Source organism: Pseudonaja textilis, chromosome 2, assembly GCF_049901715.1.
Source record: "Pseudonaja textilis isolate UNSWEBS1 chromosome 2, rPseTex1.2, whole genome shotgun sequence".
In the NCBI taxonomy this organism is placed as follows: Eukaryota; Metazoa; Chordata; class Lepidosauria; order Squamata; family Elapidae; genus Pseudonaja; species Pseudonaja textilis.
This window is the reverse complement of record NC_141991.1, coordinates 127,974,329-127,995,273: the sequence shown is the minus strand read 5'-3', so window position 1 is coordinate 127,995,273 and position 20,945 is coordinate 127,974,329. Positions and strand designations below refer to the sequence as shown.

General features: G+C 41.0%; 2 protein-coding genes across 3 annotated transcripts in view; both read right to left on the bottom strand.

Moving 5' to 3' along the window:
- The window catches only part of ACVR1B (activin A receptor type 1B), a 34,850-nt gene extending 34,207 nt beyond the window's left edge, over positions 1–643 (bottom strand). Inside the window, exon 1 of one of the 2 annotated variants that reach the window (XM_087925186.1) lies at positions 309–643. In XM_087925186.1, coding sequence (XP_087781312.1) covers positions 309–408 — 100 coding nt within the window. In that variant the 5' untranslated portion in view covers positions 409–643. Of the gene's footprint in view, positions 1–178 lie in introns of both variants that reach the window. The other variant, XM_087925184.1, reaches the window with a different exon arrangement.
- An 8,817-nt stretch (positions 644–9,460) lies between these two features.
- Positions 9,461–20,945, bottom strand: part of ACVRL1 (activin A receptor like type 1) — a 54,460-nt gene continuing 42,975 nt past the window's right edge. Inside the window, exons 9-10 of the mRNA XM_026717393.2 lie at positions 19,647–19,777; positions 9,461–12,163 (exon numbers count right to left, since the gene is read on the bottom strand). Of these exons, the coding sequence (XP_026573178.1) occupies positions 12,023–12,163; positions 19,647–19,777 (272 nt within the window). The 3' untranslated portion in view covers positions 9,461–12,022. The remainder of the gene's footprint in view (positions 12,164–19,646; positions 19,778–20,945) is intronic.

The window sequence follows — 20,945 nt, the reverse complement described above, 5'->3', positions numbered from 1 at the left end:
AACCGACCCTGTGGGAAAGGCTTAAGGAAGAGGGCAGAATACTGGCGGAGGGAAAGAAAAAGGGAGACGACTTCCTCATTCTCTCCGACTCCCGGTCGATCACCCTCACCCGCCTCCAGGCCTGGGAAGCCATGGCGGCAGCACCTTTAACGTTCCCGCAGACCGCCACTCTACACACCTGGAGGAAGGTGCTCCCAAGGTTCCCGCTCGGGGCGGGGGTCTCCCTCACCCTCCCACGCCCAGCCCGGCGCCGAAGCGCTGGCCGCCATGTTGGCTTCAGGCTCCTTTTCCACCTCACCGACGCTCACCTTGGGCCCCCCGTTGGCCCCCGAGCACCAGCGCCAGCAGCGCCAGCCCAACGGGCGGGGGGAGGGCGCGGAGTGCAGCGCGAGCCAGCCCCCCCGCCATGGCAACGGCTCCCTGGCGGCGACGGCGGCAGCGCCGGAGGCAGAGAGAGCAGCCTCGCGGTCGCCCCTTCACGCGGGCTCCGAGGAGACGCGAATAACAACGGCGGCAAAGGCAGCGGCAGCGGCAGCGGCAGCGCGAGACGAATTCGACATAAGGAGGGAAGAGAGAGGGAGGGGGGGCGCGCGACTGAGCGAGCTCTAACAGGAGGACAAGCCAGCCGGGTTTTAAAGGGGATGTGGCGCTGGGGCTTTAAAGGCGAGGGGAAGGGAGGGAAGCGGAGCGACAGGGTAAACTATCCTCCGACAGTAAATCCGTGGCGGTACACAAAGAAGAGAGAGAGCGAGGCGTGCCCGGAGTATGAGGAAGGCGGGTAACAGGGTGGTGGTTTTTTTTATTTTGGTAAGTGTCTCTGGAGGGCGTAGCTTTACCTTTCAGGACACGGGTATGTGTGTGTGTGAGGGAGAGAGAGAGAGAGAGCGTGTGTGTGAAAGCGTGCGTGTATACATCGGGTGATGGAATCTAGGGAAGCGAGTTCTCCCCGAAGCGCATCGTGTAAGGGCTTGGAAGACATCAAGTAAGAGCTGGTGTCTCGTTTCGCTCACGCACAGATTGGAAGCCCCCCACGAGGGTCAACGCAGAGAATATTTTATTATTGATAATGCATTTAGTCTCGCCTCAGATACCTTTTGATGAAAAATATATTTTGCACGATTGGTTTGGCGGCGATAAAATTTGGCTCATATACGCTCTCTGTGCCCACAGAGACACCCCACTCTGCTGTGTATCAGGCAGCTCAGTTAAAAAGGATGTTGCTCTAATGATTGTGGGGAAATAACACAGTAACGTTGGGTGTGATTGATCTTTCATATTTCTCCAACAAATATGTAAGAAAGCATTGGGTGGGTGATTTCTTTGGATTTCCTGGAAAAAAAAAAAGATACATTCTAATGATTTTTGAAGGGCTGAATATGAAGCAGCCTCTTTAGCCGCCTTGTAACTGTAAGTGTTAAGACCACAGCAGACCAAGAAAATCTCTGAAATTCTCTTTTCACTTGAAATAATTTCTAAAGCCACTTCATCAAAATCAATGAGGGATGATTTTTTTAAAAAAATAGGCTTATTTAGTTATCTGGTATTATATGATTATTATTTTTTTACTAGAGTTGTACCATAACAATTAAATAGTTGCAACTACAACTACAATTGCAGATACTTCTAAACTCTACCTTGGTGCAAGAGATAGCTGTCCAACTTCTATCTGAATACCTCCAGTGTTAGACAGCTCTTACTGTCAGGAAATTAATTCCTAACCTGTAATTTCAGCCCACTGGTTCCCATCCTGCCCTCTGGAGCAAAAGAGAACAATGGTGCTCCTTTTCTTCTCTGTGACAACCATTTAGTTGTCTATTGTGTCTATTGATTGGTAAGTCTGTCCTTCCTAGTTTTCCCTTCCAGGCATATCTGGTTTCTTAATGGTTCTTCATAGGACTTGGTTTCCAACCACCTCATCATCTTGGTGACCCCTTTTTTAACTTGTACTAGTTTCCCAATGTGGGCCCAAAAACTGGACCCCGTATTCAAAGTGGAACCTGACCAATGCAGAGTAGGGTGGGACGATGATTTCTTTTGAATGAAAATGAAAGTATCACAATATATTATATGCATTTTTAGCAGCTGCATTACATGGCTGGCTTCTGTTTTAACTTGTGGTTTACTAAAACACCCAGATCCTTCTTACATTTATTACTGTTTTCTTATCGTAAGCTTATGCCATTCATTTTTTAAATATAGATTTTACCTGCAAGATTTCATCTGTTCATTTTGACCTACTATTAAAGCCTGTCTTTTAGAGTCTTCTGTTTCTCTAACTGCTACTCATAATTTTGTGTTATCTGCATATTTAATAACTATCCCCTCAACTTTTTCAACCAGGCCACTAATAAAACTATGAACAGCCCAGGATAGAACACTATGAAACTCCACTGAATACTATTCTCATTATGCATCCTTGCTTATTCGCATGTACAAATTGTTACTGTTTGGCATATGACTAAAAAACGTGGTAAGGCACGTGTGAAGAACTTTGTGTTTTGGATCAGGAAATATTGAAATATTGCATGCACTAGATAGGAGTCAAGAAATAATGAAATAGTGCACTCCCTGGATAGGAAAATGTTAACCAAAAATTGAAACCTCCAGCAAACATATTTATTATTGTATTTGATAGATGATTTGGTTCTGTTTAATGGTTGCATTTGAATTCAACTACAGGGGGAAAAAAATGTGTTTGCTTATAGAAATAGGCTGGGATCACCATGGAGCTGAGCCATAAACTTCATTTGTTTTTGTGGAGTCCTTAGTGCTTTTTTGAGTTTGGCTATGTGCTTGCAGATGTTGACCTGACTAGATAACATCATCAGTGTTAGTGCGTGTGGAGTTTGTTCCTTGTTTAATACAATGTCTGTAAGCAAACAACCAAACTCAGAGAGCACCAAGAACTCCGCAGTTGAACCCTGAGCTACATATACGCACTCTTCTGTTGGAATTATTTGTTAAGTCTAATGAATGAATTCAGTCACTGTAGTTTATTTAATAAGCAATTGTTAAAGTAAACCACAATTTAGCATGGTGCATAAACCTCAACGCAGAATATCAGGCTCTTGTTACATGCAAAAGAAAAAGATAGGATGCTATATATGTGTAATTTTTGCAAAAAATAGGTAGTTTGTCATATGTTTAAATGTATCCAAGGTAGCATGTAATTGTTGTCTCTATGTTAACTGATATGTTAATTGATAAAGACACTGTTTGTGTAAATAAATTTTCTTACCATTAATTTATGGGCTTGAAAATAATTTCATTTCAAATAAAATTAGAATCACCATAAAATTAAAATCGTGTTAGTGGGATTCAGAAGCCAGTGGTTTAGTGCTTCATGATGGTGTGTAAAATGCAGACACAGTGACATTGGATATCCCTAACTCTGAAGAGCTATTTTCAGATACTCAACATTTGAACTGATCAGGGAGTTGTGCTAAAGTCAGGAGGGTAAACTGGGGAGAGCTCATGGGTCTTTGAGTCCTTTCAAGCCATACTGGGGGCTCCTCAGAAATGCATATATCCATATGGTTAGCCCTGAAAATGCATTTGCTCTGTCCAAATGCACGCTGACTTTTTGAGACCTGGAGTTCCACGTTAATTTCTGTATATTGTGCTACTGCTGGTCCCTTGGGAAGCAGATGTGCTGTTGGAGCAGTTGCCTTCTAGAAAATCCCTATCTTAAATTCTTTCTGAAAGCTCAGCTCATGATTCACTTGTGGAATTTGTAGTCAGCGTGCATTTGGACAGAGTTACACCAGAGCCCCAACGCTTAAGTCAGAGAGCCTGTCTAGCTGTATGACTCTTGCCAGGAGATGTTCTGGGGTTGCAGACCAGGGATGCCTGAAAAAGAAGCATGCTATGTGAAGAAAGACCAGAGAATTTGGGGAAAATATTTCAAGTAATCACATCAACCAGGTCTCTTACCCTCGCCTCCAATTTTTTTTAGGAAAACAGCTTGTTCTGTAAGTGAGAAGTCAATTTAGACAGTTCACATGTTTTGCTATTTCAGTGTTTGCTTATCGTATAAGATGCATTTGGATTCATATAAGCACATGGATCCAAAAGAAAACAAATCATGTTGCTTTGCGCCATAGCGTGAAGTTTAAACACAAGCGCTATGAGAGGCTAGCCTTTCAAACGAATATGTGCTGATGTCAGAGGATCCCAGGTCACACACACACACACGCACACACACACCTACCTTTTCAAATTGACTATTATCTTAGACTTATACTGGTTTAAGATTTACAAATTAATATGTGGAGAAACTTCTTTTTAATCTATTTAATTCAGGCTTCCCTATTTAAGCAAATGCATCATTCACCCTGGACCTATTTCCTTCAGAAGAGCTAGCACGTTGAGAAACAATCCGACATCCTTCCTTGTTGGTTGTGATTTCTCATCTCTGGCTTAGTATTGGGAGTTTTGATGTAATTCTGGAGAAGAGTGGGAAATCATCTTCATCATCACCACCACCATCATCATCATCATTCTATCCACTGCAGTATGAAAGCTTCTTCCGCATGTTTCCAATCTATATAGTCCTGAGCTTTCTTTTGCCAGTTGGTCCCCCAGTACTGATGTTATTGATCCAATCTTGTTTTAGATCTCTTTTGTGGATACTTTGTAATCAAATGGGATCCATTCTTTGACTGCCTTGGTCCACCTGCCACCTGCCTTCTTGCTATGTGACCAACCCATTTTTATTTCAATTCTTTTACTCTCTTAGTGATATTATATACTCTTGTTTGTTCTCTAATCCATGTGCAGAGGGGAAAATAAGATGGAAAATTGGGAGCTATTGTTCCTTCAGCAGATGCAAGAAGGGACACGAGAGCCATTGAGGATTCTAAATTGGGTTCTGGATCAGTAGGATTTGGAGAAGTTTGACATCATTGCAAATCCTAAGGGTATCTAAGTGCATCTAATTGTATATATTGCTTGTTCTATTGCCTTGGACAAAAAAAGTGACCCCAGTTACGAAAACATTTAACAGAATATAGAGCCTAGTACTGATGTGCCTTCAGGTCTTCCTGAATGATATAGTCAGGTGGTATGTTGGTCTCCAGGATTATTTCTATTGCCAAGGATGCCTCTGGAATTCAAGTGGGCACCACATTAGCACTCTTAAACAATACAAATGTTGAGTGCCAGCCAAAATATAAGTTGAGGTAACGATTTTGTGAGCAACCATCATACAAAAAATGATTTTGTAAATAGACTGATGACATATCTTCAAAATTCTAAATGTCGCAACAAGCTTCCGCAAGATCAAATGCTACTAGAAAGATACATGTGAATAATTCCCAAGCTCAGTTTCCAACTGCACTTTTTATCTATCCTTAGTCCAGGAGAAATCTCCACCCAAGTCATGGGGACCGACTAGTAAATAGACTTGTAAAGGACTATATCAAACAGTAATATTACTTTAGTGATCAGATTTAATCATCTCCTGTCTCAGTTTCTTTTCTGGTTGAGAAACTAATAGATTTTCTATCTTGATAGAAAAAATATCTAATTTACCTTGCTTTTCCCAACAATTACCTGCAGATGTGATGGACTTCAGTTGTTATAATTTCCAGTTGTCATGGTACATAGGAATTTCAGGCAGAGTCTAATGTTTCTGGAGCGCCCCAGGTTTGGGGATGACACTTCTAGAAGATAGTTGTTGCTAGCAGCCTACATGTGCTTTTGCATACAGTGATGTGACTTTGAGAGGGAGGTGACACTTCGACAGTGGGAGGTATCAATTTCCACTCCGGATACTGGCATGTAATCTTCACCTCTTACATTTTCAACAATAGCTATGCTGCCTGGGAATTCTGGGAATTGCAGACTGCCCAGGCTTAGAAAGCAACTTAGCAAATGTGTTTGGCCTGGGAATAATTTGGAACTTCTCAGATCCATGTATTTATGTATTGTATGTATTTATGTATTGTACAGTTGAATTGAACTCCCAAGGTCACTTTTAATTGTCTAAAGATAATGTCTGTTCTCTTGAACAAGAGATGTGAAAGGGGGATTTTGACAGTTTTATCATTGGGCTGGTCCTTGTTGCCCTCCTTGTTAACAAGCCAAGGCACGCAACATATTTCCTTGGTAAAGGGCTTTTAAGTCTAACAATTACCTAATAGGTCACTTTCAGTTCATGTACACTATAATATTTTGCAATATTACTGGAATCAGTGAGAAAGAAGTGGGGAAATAACATATTCCAGGAAATGTAATTGCACATTCAGATTTTTATCATAGATTTATACCAGAGTCATTTCAACAAAATCTTTGGCCTATGTGCTTCTTTCATCTCTGTCTCGGTTGATTTCTTTTTTAAAAAAATGGAGGGGTTGAATTTGTTGCGGCTATCAACAGGAAACTCCTGGAATTCTAAGTGTAGTAGTTTGGCTGATAAAAGCTTGGGTCAAGCAGGATATTTTGTGCCTGTACTATAGTCTTGTTTAAACAATGAGATTGATTTCCAGTGGCTGAAGAGTCGATCTGCTTAATCAAAATGGAATCTGCTCTTGAATATGGCCTTCAAGCCATATTTTTTGCTTAATCAAAACGTACATGCAGTACATATTATTTATTCCCTTCCCATAAAATCTGTAAATACTCATGCTGCATCAGAAAAGGCCTATCCTGTAAATTAAACAGCACATTTAGACTATGTCTATTAATAATAATAGAGCAAAGTGGAGCCATCCAGATGTTGCTGAATTGAAGCGGCCAGCATCCTCACCATTTGATTGGATAGCAATCACTAGGATTTAAAGTTTGCAACAATTAGAGTCCCACTACTTTCTTGCATTCTAAAACAAAACAATAGAGCTTGTGTTGTAAAGGCCAATGTCATTCTATAAGTTTCTAGTTTTAGAAGTGAAGATAAGGCAAGGCAGGGAAAGCTGGGGCTAGTTTAGAAAACAAGCATCATCGTAGCTCATTAGTAATGAGACCTCCATATTGCTTCTTCGTTTTTTCTGCTAGTGCTAATTACAAAAGTGTTCAGCATTGCCACAGTAACAGGTTTCTTTCCTGATGCCTCATCTTTATTTTTCATCTTAGGATTTCACAGTTTCTTCCAGATTTTATTATAGGGGGAAAAAAAGGGTGGTGGTGGGGAGGGATATAAATCCCTGCAGCTTTTTGTATGGAACAACAAAGTATCCATATGACAGTCTTATCCCCCTCAACTCAAATGTAAGCACTAGTTATAGCGGTGGGATTTGTTCTTGATAAGTAAGTCTATTTGCCCCTTTAAACTCAAAGCTGAACAGAAAAGATTTTTTAATAAAACACGCAGCAGTCATATCATATCTTGGAGTGGGTTTACAGCCTGTTCGTTTTCTCAGCGTTAGGGTTGCGGAGTTCAAGGAGATTTATTCCCAAGCAAATGCAATTACAGCTTTACTGGATTAAGGAAAACCAGAAGTTTATTGGAAGGCTGAAAAGGCCCATAAAAGAACAGCCAACTATCACTGAAATCATTCAGGGTACACAAATGCTGGAAGATCAAAGTTTGCACGAGAAGTATGACAGGGCCCCTGGCAAGGTTCCCTGCGGGGAGACAATGAAACCACTGTGTATGGGCTTTCTCTGCTCAGGGGCTTCAGACAGACCGAGGTTCCCTTAACCAAGTAGGGAGCTGGACTCAGCCTTGGGGTGCATTCATAATGTTGAGAGCACATGATGAGTGTTACTCGCCAAAGGGCCCCCTGTCGGACTTGCCTGTTTTGATAAAGGCTGCTGCAATGAGCAAGGGTAGTCCCCCAAATGCCCATTTAGCCAGAGAACAAACTCCCTACTCCCAGTGTACTTTCTACTCTCCCAGTGGGCCTTTATGGGACCCAAAGGCATTGCTCCAAATTAATATGGTGCTAGAGCATTTTGCTTTGCATTGCAGCATGCCTGTTTCCTATTCTCTAATATTTTTTAAAATTTAAAAAAGCATAAAAATCAGGTGGAACAGAGGGCTTGGGTGGGTACCACTTTGTCTGACCCTGAACTAAAGTTATATCTTGTGTTAATGTAGTTACGCAAGACTAGAACAACTATTTGTGTATTATCAGCTGTAAGGGTCCATCTGTCTTTCTTTCAATATTAATCAGCATCTGAACAGAGACACAAGTGCGTACATTACATGAATGCCAAAACTTCACATATTCACTGGGAAATTATGGACGTTGTATAAGAGTTGTGCACGGGGCTCATTCACAGTTGAGTTGTAAATCTAACTATGAATGCCTAATTATTTTCAGTGTTATCTAATATTTACAGTGTGAAGAGAGTATGTAAACAGTGAGAAACTATATGAACAATATTGACAGCACTTTGGCAGTGTATATCCATTGGCCCTTCAACAGTCAGATGTCAGGATAGGCATGCAAAGAAAACAGGAATTTCTGAGGAAAAAAAGCCATCTATTCTCTAAGGAGAAATTATGGCTCCTAATTATGATCCCGTAAGCATGAGAGAAACATACATGATGTGATCCTCATGCTAAATTGTACCTGTCTGCCTAGTTAACCTAAATTTTTCTTCCTGCAAACTTGCACATTTCTGCTCTCAGTGTCAGTGGCTATGGAGACCAGAGGGTTTTTAAAAAAATCAAATCCAGATTTAGCTTAGACTGAGACTTGTCCCTGAGTTTAGAGTCTGCACATGAGGGCTTCTTTCCAGCACATGGAATGATTTATGCTTAATTACTTTTGATCAGAGCTGTTTGGATATATAGACTTATTACTACATATGTTACTGATTCACATGGGCAAGCTTCTGATTAAAATAAATATACAGCTCAGCTTCTGTGCCAATTGGAGGGCTGTGGGGGCACCATTTTGCTAGCAAATAAGCTGAGATGATGGTTTAGAATAGCAGATGCATCTAACATAGTGTTTTCTTAGCTTATCAATGTGCTGTTTTGCAGCTTTGTCCAACATCCATTTTCAAAGCTGGAAAATTGATTGGGTTCTTAAAGGGCAAATAACATGATAAAAATTCCAGCCTGTGCTACATGTAATTCAGAACTTCCTAGATTAAAAACATGGAGCCAGCCGCAATATTTTGGATACTCATCTATCCTGGATAAACAGCAGTTTGCAATCAGCAAGCAATTGGCTATGAAATCAGGCAGCTGTTGAGCTCTTACGGACATAAGCTATCTAGTTCAGTATTCCACAAATTAACTAGCAGTGGCTCTTTCTTGGTTGCAGAGAATTAATTAACGTTCCCACCTTCATCTAAGAGATCAGGATTGAACCCAAGACAAACCATGCATTTGACAAGCATCCTGCACCTAATCCTGCCTTTGATTAGTATATGATATCTGCAAAGCCCTTTTTATTACTGTATGTTTTATTCCTGACATTTTTAGGTTATACATAAAATACTATGTGCATCTAAAAAGCCAAAAAGCATTAAGCATGCAATTTTCTGAAAATCAACGAGACTTAACTTCCCAGTATCATAGATATATTTTCAATCAGCCTTATTAAAGTATATGATGACAAATGTCAAAAAAAATTCAACAAGCCGATGTTTGATAGAGGAAATTCTGGATTCAGATTCCAATTCAGCTGATTGTTTGGACATATCAGTATCCCTCAACAAATACATTTTTCCTCCTTTTTTAAAACTAGTTCACATGAGCTGAAAGAAAAGGCATAGTTTAATTATTACTTGCCATCTAGGAGTTCATTTAGAACACTTGACTCCTGTTAGTCCTAATGGGACTTAAGTGGTCTCTGAGTGGAGATGTAGCTTTAAAAAAACAGTGTTGTTTCCCCCCCTGAAACTCTTTGTCGTCTTTCGTTAATTTGTGCTTCTCATCCTTCTCCCCATTACAGAATCTTTGTCTGGACTCAGGTATTTTGGAACTTTTTTTCAAACAACAACAAAAGGCTGCTTATTCCACCCCCCACCCACCCCCAGCATGTTTAATAAATACAAAAATAATTTCTGTGCAAATTAGTAATGATCTCAAAGCAATTTTGAGGCTTTTGATGAAATGAGGTTATGTGTTTTTCACTCAGTTCTACTCACCTGTCCTGCATATATTATTATATGCTGATATACATTTCTATGGCATAGAAAGCTAATTCCTTGGAGAAGTTAACACAACACTGTGAATGTACAGGCCTTCCCCATTGCTTTCCTGTTAATGTTTTGTCTTATCTTGTTATAGGCTATTCAGAAGTTCAGACTTGGGCCTGATTAAACTGTTGAAAACTTTTTCCACCTTCCACCCTTTTATTCAAAGTAATTTTATAAGGACAGGCCTTGGTCTTTGCAATTTGTTCACTTGTAGATGTATCCAGCATACCAAGAAGCAATCTACTCATCTCAGTTTTAGTGGAACTATTGAACTCTATTTGTGCACAGGGTTTGTGAAGCTTACAGCTATTGTAACTCATCCATGCAATGCAATAACATCAGGTGGAAAGAGTAATGTTTGATCCAACTTATCTTTTAGATAGGACCCATTCCTCTCACCCCCATCTTAAAATCAATAGAGTGAAATTCCCATCATTTTATTTGGTTAGATTTTTGCCTTATATTGCATCTGCATACTGAAATTTCTCAAAATTCAATTGATGTAGTTGTATGCAAATGCAGCCCCTGGACATTCACCTTGGTTCTGAATTGCCTAAAACCTTTGAGGGCTCCTAAGAAAAACTGCAGTGGCGGAACATTAGTGTTGGTGATCCTTAATTCTTGTGGGGCTCAAATGCAGAAAAAAATTGCATCATATATGTGTGTGCTAAGGCATTTAAATTTAATAGCTGGAGCAGTGTGGTCATGCAATAAGTCAGAACACACAGTTCTAGTAGATTGGTTGGAGAGCTCTGGCTCCTGCGTGAGGCAATCTATGCTGTGATGGAATACTGTGGATGTAAAGGGGGAGTTTGTTTTCCCGCCTTTTTCTTCTGTGTATCCTGTATGCCCTGTGATTTACTTCATGATACTCCTGTTAGTCTGACTATCTTGTTTGCTGCAAATATAGATGTAAAATACAGTATATTTATTTATATAAAACTACAAATTCATGTCAGTGTCTCTGACTTCATTTGGACATCTGCTGTGCAATTCCCTGACTTGTGTGTGTGTGTGTGTGTGTGTGTGTGTGTGTTCATTCACTACCAGCAGTTGTCTTCCATCCATAGAGAGCAAAGCCAGCTCTATTCAGCATGGTTGCTAAACCCTGTTTCTACTGACCATGTTCGGGGATTATACGACAGGGCTAGTCAGGACCGGTTCTAAGATCAGTTACAGGATGGAAAGTCATTTTGAAGCCTTGTGGTGCTAAAATTCTGGCTTATATAAAAAAAATCAAGACTACATACAAGCAAAGCAATATCACGTTGACCATCTAGACAGCTTTCCATGTTCACATACAGATAGAAAAAACTGCCATATCCCCATAGTGGTCTCAGATTTGTCTAGTATAAAGGCTTGCATAGTTGTGCCTATCCCTTTAAACCATTGTAGGCACTTTTGAAATGGCTCCTCTGCACACATGCATGCACATGCATGCACATGCATGCACACACAGCTAGAGGCACGAACAGATTTTATACATTCAATCTAAACGCTACCTTTGCAAATGATCCTTAACTGGCGTTTCAAAGGCAGCCACCCCTTTGGGCATAGCAGCTGTGTTCTTTGCAAATGGGATCCCTCCCATTTTTCAGGATTTTTGGTGGCGAGACGGTCTGGCGTCAGGTTACAGATCCAGGGAGTATTTATATTAATGTACATTCTGCAAGACATGGGTAGGCCCCTCCTCCCTTTTGTTGCTAGAGGAACAAATTAAGGATTCCAGAAGCTGTCATCTGTTCTGTGAAACTTCCTTGCAGAGGGTCACTTTGAGCTATAGAGCTCTAGTCCAAATCCTCTTGGTCAAGCTTCAAAAGAGGTCTATTGAAGCCACAGACAGAGGCCAGGACCAGCAGGAAACTTTGAAGGGATGACCTTGAACTTCCTTTGAGCCAAGGAGACAGAAATCCAATCTCTGCTCCTAGAAGTTAGGAGAGTGTTTGGGTTTGTGGAAGGAGTTGCTGAGTTTTTTCAGTGTCTTTTTAATCCTCAGAGCTGTGAGTCTTGCTGGGGGACTCTGGAACCAGCATTCTTTCATGATCTTAGCTAGGGAAGATAAAGCCTGAAAGGTGAGGGGTGGTGGTGAGGGAAAGAAAAGGGGTAGTTAGAATCCAAACCTAGACTTAACACATTTTCCAAAATTCTACACAACTAGAATCTTGCATGCATATTCACCTGAGCAAAAGCCTGACACAGTTTAACTATGGCTGTGATGTTGTGATTCTACATCATGCTGAGACAACTAGTCTTACAAGGGTGGGACTATGACACTTTTCTTATATGTTTTAAAGGATGGACTGTCTGTTTTTAAGCATAAGGACTGCTTGTCAATATGATGTGAGAAGTCAGGGATGGTATTTGTTGAACTCGGTGCCACAATCAGATTTAGGGTCTATAAGGATAGATCAAGGATAAATTAAGGAATTAACACTTTCATGTCGTTTCTTATTGCCTGGCAGAATTTCAGTCAGAGCTAGCTTTGGAGTTGGATGGTGAAATTTTCTAGATTTATGACATCTAGGAGTGACATAGTCATATTCTCAATGTCTGACTTTTGGAACAATTCAGAAGTCTATAGCACCAAGGACAGCTGTAATGTCAACACACAATGAAAACCAAATGCTTAGTTTATACTCTTATTCAGATCAGAGAGAACTTTCTTTGGTGGGAATACAGATAGTCCTCATAACAGTTCATTTAGTGACCATTCAAATTTACAGCGGCACTGAAAAAAGTGACGTATTATCATTTTTCATGCTTATGATTGTTGCAGCATCCACATGGTCAAAATTCAGGCGCTTGGCAACTGACTCATATGTATGACAGCTTTTGTGTCCTGGGGTCATGTGGCCAGCTTTTGTGGCCTTCTGACCAGCAAAAGTCAATGGGGAAGCCAGATTCACTTAATAACCGTGTTACTAAAAATTGCAGTGATTCACTTAACAGTTATGGCAAGAAAGGTCGTTGGGGCAAAAATCACTTGACAACTGTCTCATTTAGCAACATAAATTTTGAGCTCCATTGTGGTTGTAAGTTGAGGATTACCTGTACCTCAGCTTTTTTGACTGCCATAAGTGGACCAGTCTTTGATTCAGGTTGCACTGATATCTGGATCTCATGTCCAGTAGGGGTATGGTCTACTAGGGTGATCTGCCCAAAAAAGTTACTCAGTTTGAGTAACTTGATTTTTAAGAGCTTGGAAAGTTTGTTGTAGCACCAGTGATTCTGTTGGTATTCTGTTTGAAATTTAGAAGAAAGAATTTTAGCACTGGAGTTCACAGAATTATTCCTAGATGTCCTATCTGATCAATGCATATGAATTGCAGCAGCCAAAGAATGGGATAGACACATGTTAAAGAATGGGGATAGGGGAGGCTGAAGTTTGGTAAGGTACAATATAAATGGTTTTATTGACATGGTGATCTCTGCAGCAAAACTGCAACTGAACCAATTGGGGTGCCATTACTAACGCAGAATCAAACATGAAAATCTCTCTCCTACTCTGATAGCGTCAAACTTGGTCCATTTCCATTTCTGACACCCGATAATATAGAATAGACCTTAGGTCTATAAAATTCTTTTTTATTCTTTCCCTCAATATGGCTTTGCAATGTACTTGAGAGTCAGTCTGTCTAGTGGTTAAAACACCAAACTACAAACCAGGAGACTGTGAATTCTAGTTCTGTCTTAGGCATGAAAGTCAGCTGGGTGACCTTGGGCCAGTCACACTCTCTCAGCCCAACCCACCTCACAGGTTTGTTGCTGTGAGGAAAATAGGAGTATTATGTATGTTTGCCACCTTGAGTTATTTATAAAAGTAATAAAGGTGGGATATAAATAAATAAAAAAAGCTTCTAAGCAGGAGGTTTTTTTGGAGGGAGGGGTGCCTTCAACTCAATGTTGGCTGCTGGTAGCTGATTGGACAAGTCCCTGCAGTTTCCCCCTCCCCCCTTGGCAAGATTTTTCAAAAGTGGTTTGCCATTGCCTTCTGCTTAAAGCTGAGGCAGAATATCTGGGCACAAGGCCACCTAGTTGGCTTCGTTCAACTCTATCGTTGCTACATCTGCAACTAGCAAGCAACACCCTCCCCCCCAAGGGAAAACAAAAGCCAAGGAAATGAAAGGTTCATTTCAGCTGAGAGCTAAAACTACCCTGAAAATTTATCATTTCCTTCTGAGGATGAATGCATTTGAGAATATAATGTCTCCAGACTATAGGATATGCTAGGAGACAGAATGTAGAGATAACCCTCAATTTATCTGATGGAACAGGGATTTCTGGAGGTGTTTGTTGTAAACAGGAAGCTATGTACACTTAGAAATGAACGTCGGAATAAAACCTACTAAGCATGGTGTTTTGCAGGCTCTCCATAAACTGCCATTCAGAGATTGTGTTCTGAGTACAGCAGATCACCTGAGGGGGGCAGTAACAGATGCAAACCCTCCTCCCTCCTTTTGCAAGTACCAAGCCAGTCTGACATTACAGAAAAGCGGAAGAAGGGCTTGTGTGTCAATCATACAGTCTGGGAGAGAGGTGTCCTAGCAACAGTCATGGCCCCCGAAGAGAGGACATCAGAAAGGCATCAATAGTGAAATATCATATCTTTGAAACAGAAAGGCAACCCTGAATTTTAAGATGACTGCTTCTTAAAGAGCAGACAGACAGAGAGAGAGAGAGAGAGAGAGAGAGAAAGTCCTGTGCAAGGCCCACTCTCCCAAATAAATATGAGGGTGGGATATGCTTCTGTCCATGAAGGACAGGGACAAAAAAATAATAAACGCAAGTAGAATGAATTAGAATGAAATGCCTATAAAATATGATATCCATTTATAAAATAAATTGAGGCCCATCTGTCTATGGCCAATTACACCAAAATCAACCTCGTGTACGCAAACACAAGTACATATAAAGGTAGTCCTCAACTTACAACCGCAATTGAGCCCAAAATTTCGACTACTGAGGCAGTTGTTAAAAGAGTTTTGCTCCATTTTATGACCTTCCTTGTCACAGTTGTTAAGTGAATCCCTGCAGTTGTTAAGTTAGTACCACGGTTGTTAAATGAATCTGGCTTCCCCATTGACTTTGCTTGTCAGTGTTGTGGTTCGCCGGCAGCCTGTGCAGATGGCAGCAGAATCGGACAGTGGGGAAGAACAGGGACCAGTCTGGGATTCTGGGGAGGACTCAGATGAGGGTCCTGCGTCTGATGCAGAGATGGAGCCAGGACCATCTGGGAGTTATGTGCTTACTCTGGAGCCTCCAGAATCTGGCAGCAGTGAGGCAGAGGAAGAAAGGGAGTGCACGTATGTGTAGAGTGGCCAGAAAGCAAGAGAAGCTAAGACAAAAGGGGCGACTTGGGAGTAAGGCTTGGAGATGATTGCCCCCTCCCGTAAGACATAAAGGAGGAGCAAAGGTAGGAAAACCTCTGCAGGAAGCAAAGTCATTCGCTCTGATCGGTTTGGACTCTGAAAGCTCCGTGGTGAATTTGTTCTCCGTTTGGTTTTGGAAAGACTAATTGGGACTTTAGTCATTGGCAGCACTTCAAGTAAGATAAGGTGCGTTCTTATCTGACATCTTGCGAAGAACTTTGGCAGACGTCCCTGGGACTAATGATAACTGGTTAAGACTCATTCCAGGCTGTGAATGACGATAATTCACAGCCATTGAACTAAAATAAAAGAGTTTTGGATTTTATATGTGTTTGTTGGTGTCGCAAGAAGCCTTGGTCAGAACAGTCAGAAGGTCACAAAAGGTGATCACAGGACCCCGGCTGGGACACTGCAACCGACATAAATATGAGTCAGTTGTCAAGTGTCCAAATTTTGATCACGTGACCATGGGGAGGCTGCAATGGTCGTAAGTGTAGAAAACTGCCATAAGTCATATTTTTCAGTGCTGTTGTAACTTTAAATAGTCACTGTATATGCTTGTGCACAGACACATCCTTTCTTCAAAAAACCCACCCCTACAATTAAAAAAAAACAGAACAAGGAAAGGAAAGAGAAAAGGGTAGCTGAGCTGGGAAAGAAACGAAGAAGAAGGGAGGAGCAAAACAGAGAGATGAGCAGACACAGGAGACAGATGGACAAAAGAAGGAAAGGAACTGTTCTACTTAGGCACTAAAAAGGGTTAAAACTTAGCCGACAAGTGCCTGCTCCAAAGGGATGGGTAATCTGCAAAGGCATCCAGGTTTTTTTCAACGGTGAACCTGCAGACGCCTCCACTCTCTATGCTACATCAGTCAATGGTATGCCTTTAACTGCTTGCATTGTCCCAGTTTGGACCAGCCAAACCTTCTGAGTGGTCTTCCAAGGCAGCCTTTGTGAAGTATCTTGCAATAATTTAGCCAAGATAAATGTATTTGTGTATCTTGTGATGGGTACTCCATCACTAGAAATGTTCAGTCTTTGGCAAAGGACAAGGTGAATGACTTCATCCCTATTTGTTGTAACTTTAGAGTATGATCAGCAAAAATGGCTGGGACTATTTGCATTTGTTTTTCTTCCTGGGTTGTGCAGCAAAGTTATTCTGTTGCTTCATTAAGCACGCAAATGTCGGCTCTAAAAGTGTTGTCTCGGCATATAGCTTGTGTGATGACATTACAGAATTTCCCATGCTATAGGAAAAAGTTACATAATCAGGAGGCATGGTACAATGTTGGCTAACATACGCTAAAGCCATTACCTTATGGCTCTAGTATTAAGGATAAATTATTTGTGTCTCAAGGCTTCTGGTACCTGGCAATGAGGGTCTGAGAAGAGTTTCATAATTCAGAATGCTTCACTCCAATCTATGTTCCCCTGTCTTCCTTCCAGATAAAGTACGGGTGGTCCTTGACTTACAACAGTTCATTTAGTGACCGTTTGAAGTCACAACGACACTGAAAAAGTGACATGACCGTTTTTCACACTTAATGACCTTTGTAGCATCTCCATGGTCACGTGATCAAAATTCAGATGCCTGGCAACTGACTCATACTTACGATGGTTCCGGTGTCCCGGGGCCGTACGATCACTTTTTGTGACCTTCTGACAAGCAAAGGCAGTGGGGAAGCCAGATTTACTTAACAACAGTTTTACTAACTTAACTGCTGCAGTGATTCACTTAACAACTGTGGCAAAACAGGTCATAAAATGGGCAAAATTAACTTAACAACTGACTCATTTAGCAATAGAAATGTTGGGCTAAGTTGTGGTCATAAGTTGAAGACTACTTGTATAGAAAAAACACTATTGAACCCTCTAGTTCAGGGGTGTCAAACTCGTGGGCCGCGGGGTGGATGCATCACGTGCTGGCCATGCCCACCCCCCAGTTTAGCGAAGGGGGAAAAAGTCACGATACATCACGTGACGCCTCTATGACACCACGAGTTTGATACCCCTGCCCTAGTGGGATCAGCCACAGAGATGGTTGGCCCAAGGAAATCCACCTCAATCAGGAAGCTCATCAAGTGATCTTGAGCTATTTGCTATCTCACTACCTAATTCAGTTTAGGGGACATATTTACCATTTAGATCTTTGTGAAGGAAAAAAATGCCATGAAAAATGAGAATGAGAAATAAAAGCTTTCTTAATGGGATAAAGTAGAGAATGGAGCTGTCCAAGGAATGAAAGGGTGTTCAGACTCAATGATTCTGGCCCTTCATTCATCCCTTGCTTAATTAAGATTATGGCCCCATTCAAATTCAATTGCTAATTGGGGCATACACCCTTGTTTACATGAAGGAATCTTCAATTTGGTGGTCTGTAAAGCAACAAACAGTGCCTTATCGTCCGCTTGTTTGCATGCATGGTTTATTCTAAGGCATTTTATCTCCTGACCACCCAAGGTCTTGGTCAAACTCCCTCTAGCTTCTGGGATTCCAGCAGCCGCTGCCCACAATTTTTTCTGCTTGTCTTATCTTTGCATTCTTTTTTTTTTTTTCCTTTCCCTGAACTAATGCCAAGATTCTCTCCCAGGGAACTGAAGTCATAATTTACAACACAATCTGTGCTTCCCTGTCTTATAAAAGTCAAGTACGTCCTGCAGCAGATTTGCCAGGTATCAAGTCAGCCATTGGCCTGACTTGATACCAGAGAGTAAATCACGGATTTTCTTTCCTATTCTTTGCTTCATCCATTCAGCCCTATCTTGGACAGATGCTCTACAGTCATAGAATACTGGTTATTGTAACAAAGAAAATGGGGAAAGATGGAAAATGATGGTTGGATAGAGAACTGGAAAGGACAAGACACATATGGGCCCTGTGTCTTCTGACTAACTAGAAGACCCAAAGCTATATGATAAATCTTCAAGTGGAAGACTGGCAATCTGAACGGCCAGAAATATTATTTCTTCAGATGTTGCCCTGCAGAGTGTTTGCCTCTCAAATCCACCTCATAATTTTTGAAACAACCTTATAAAGCAGTCTCTCATGCAGACGATGAGATAGCTTAAAGAATGGGAAACAACTGATGCGCTAATAGTCTCAATCCTCATTTCTGTCCACAATAAGTAAAACATGAGGGAATTGGAAATATTCCTAGATGTCTCCACCATGATTGATTTTTTTTTACTCACTTTGTATGCTTTGTATATTTAACTTTTATAGTGGGTTTTTTTTAAATAATGACTTTTGATATTTTTATAATGATTGTTTTTTAAAATATTTCCTATTTTGTTGATTGTTATAGACTAAGGGTGTCAAATCTGTGGCCTGTGAGTTGGATGCGTCACACCCTGGCCACGCCTACCACCAGTTTAGCGAAGGGGGAAAAAGTCACGGTGCATCACGTGACAATATGTGACATGACCACAATGTGATATCACAAGTTTGACATCCATGTTGTGGGCTGTCAAAAGTCACTTTTTGTGAGCTAGGTTGCCACACAAATGTGATTAATAAATAAATTAAATAGTTAAGTATCCCAATAGGGCCAGATTGTGATAGGGCAGCCTGGAATTTTCCTAGGGGAAGAACACCAAGGCATGGCAGCCCTTGTATAGCGAGAGTGGGAATCCTTGTAGGGCAATGCAGCTGTAGAGCAACGTTTCTCAACCGTGACAATTTTAAAATGTGTGGATTTCCAACTCCCAGAATCCCCCAGTCGGCATGTTGGCTGAGGAATTCTGGGAGTTGAAGTCTACGCATTTTAAACTTGCTTGGGCTACGGAACACTGCTTTGGTTCAAGTGCTAAACATAATAATCAGAGCAGCTCTTTCAGAGAAGAAGGGGAGTGAATTAGCTGAGGGGCAAATCATCTCATCTTTCCAAGATAGCTAGAAGATACATGACATCATTGGGACAGGGGCATAGCTTCCCTTCACTCCTGCATGGAAGGGGCCTCTATCTCCCCAAACTGTTCAATAGATCTAGTTGGGAAGCTTGATTCCTATGCTGGCATGGTACAAGATGCCCTTTTTGTTTCTGCCCCTACTTGGAAGTTGATGGCCACACAACAATCCTAGCTCAACAAGCATCCTTTTTTGAAACAACAGGAACCCCTTCCTGTTAAATAACAAAATAAAACTCTAAAAGTTATCTTTCTAACAGACTGCATCACTCACCGGGTCAGAGAACATCCGATTTGGAATGGTGGGTGTCTGCTGGTCAATGCAAACCACTTTTTTCATGTCTTCAAAGCTGGGGTCGACTGGAACCAAGTCAAAGAAAGGAGGTTTATAATCTTCAATAATCCCTGCAGGATAAAAAGATGGAGGGAACAGGAAGGAGAAATCTTGAGACTGCAAGTATGCAGAAATTATTCAGCGTGAACATCATCTTCCTGTACCATCTGTTATGTCCAACCCAGGTCCTGGTGTTCGAACGTAGTCAAATATGGACAAAAGAAAAGCTACACAGATTCAGGAGGACTGTGCTGATAAAGGATCAAGCTCATACAAAGAGAGAGAAAAATTTTCAGGGTTCCATTTCAATTCTAGGAGTATACAGGTATATCTATGGAAAGAAGCTAAATCTGCCCATTATCTCAGACTAGGGGGATCATTGTGAACATGGAATTGGAATTTGTTTAGCTCCTATGCCAGCAATCATGTTCTCCAATGCCATATAAGCAAACGGATTTCTTTTTGTCCTGGAATCAAAAACATCTGAACCGAGTTTGAGGACATTGCTGTGGAAGAGACCCATCTTGATGTGCATTTCTGTCATTTAGCAATCCAACCAATTCCAATTCTAAGAGTGTGTTAAATAAAGGACTTTAAAACATTTCCTCTGGAAAATCTCAGTGAAAAGATTCCACCCTGACAATGCCTTAGGTGTAGGTGGACCTCCTCAGTGGATACATCACATATCAGGGCAAAATGCTGTAGATGATTTGTTCCAGTGCCCCTTTATTCTGTGAGAACCCAGAGAGTGTGAATTAGATAGTAAATAGTCAGATTTTCTATTCCGATTTGCTAACACTTTTAGCTGATAACACTGAAATGTTTTGTAGACTTTGTAATGGAGACAATTAGGAAACGGAAGCAAATCAGCAACTACCCAAGAACCCATTTGCAAATTGATTCTTAAAATTTGAGACATAAGAAAAAAAAATGCATAAAGCAAATGTTTGAGAGCAGGTATTTTCTCTTACCACCTGAAGCAGATGCACAATATCATCAAATGTGTAGATTTTGAGAAAGAACAAAGAATCCAGCTTAGAGTCTTACAGGTAATATGACAATGAAGTCATATTATGGTTTATACATTATAGGACAATCCAAAACCACAGCGAGCTCAATTTCCTATCACCTCAGTGCTATCAGAATTCAGCAAATAAGCACTAACCATGTCTTATAAAATGATAAAGAAGTTACAAAAGTATCAAGTATTACATTGGAGACATGATTCCCCCCCACCCG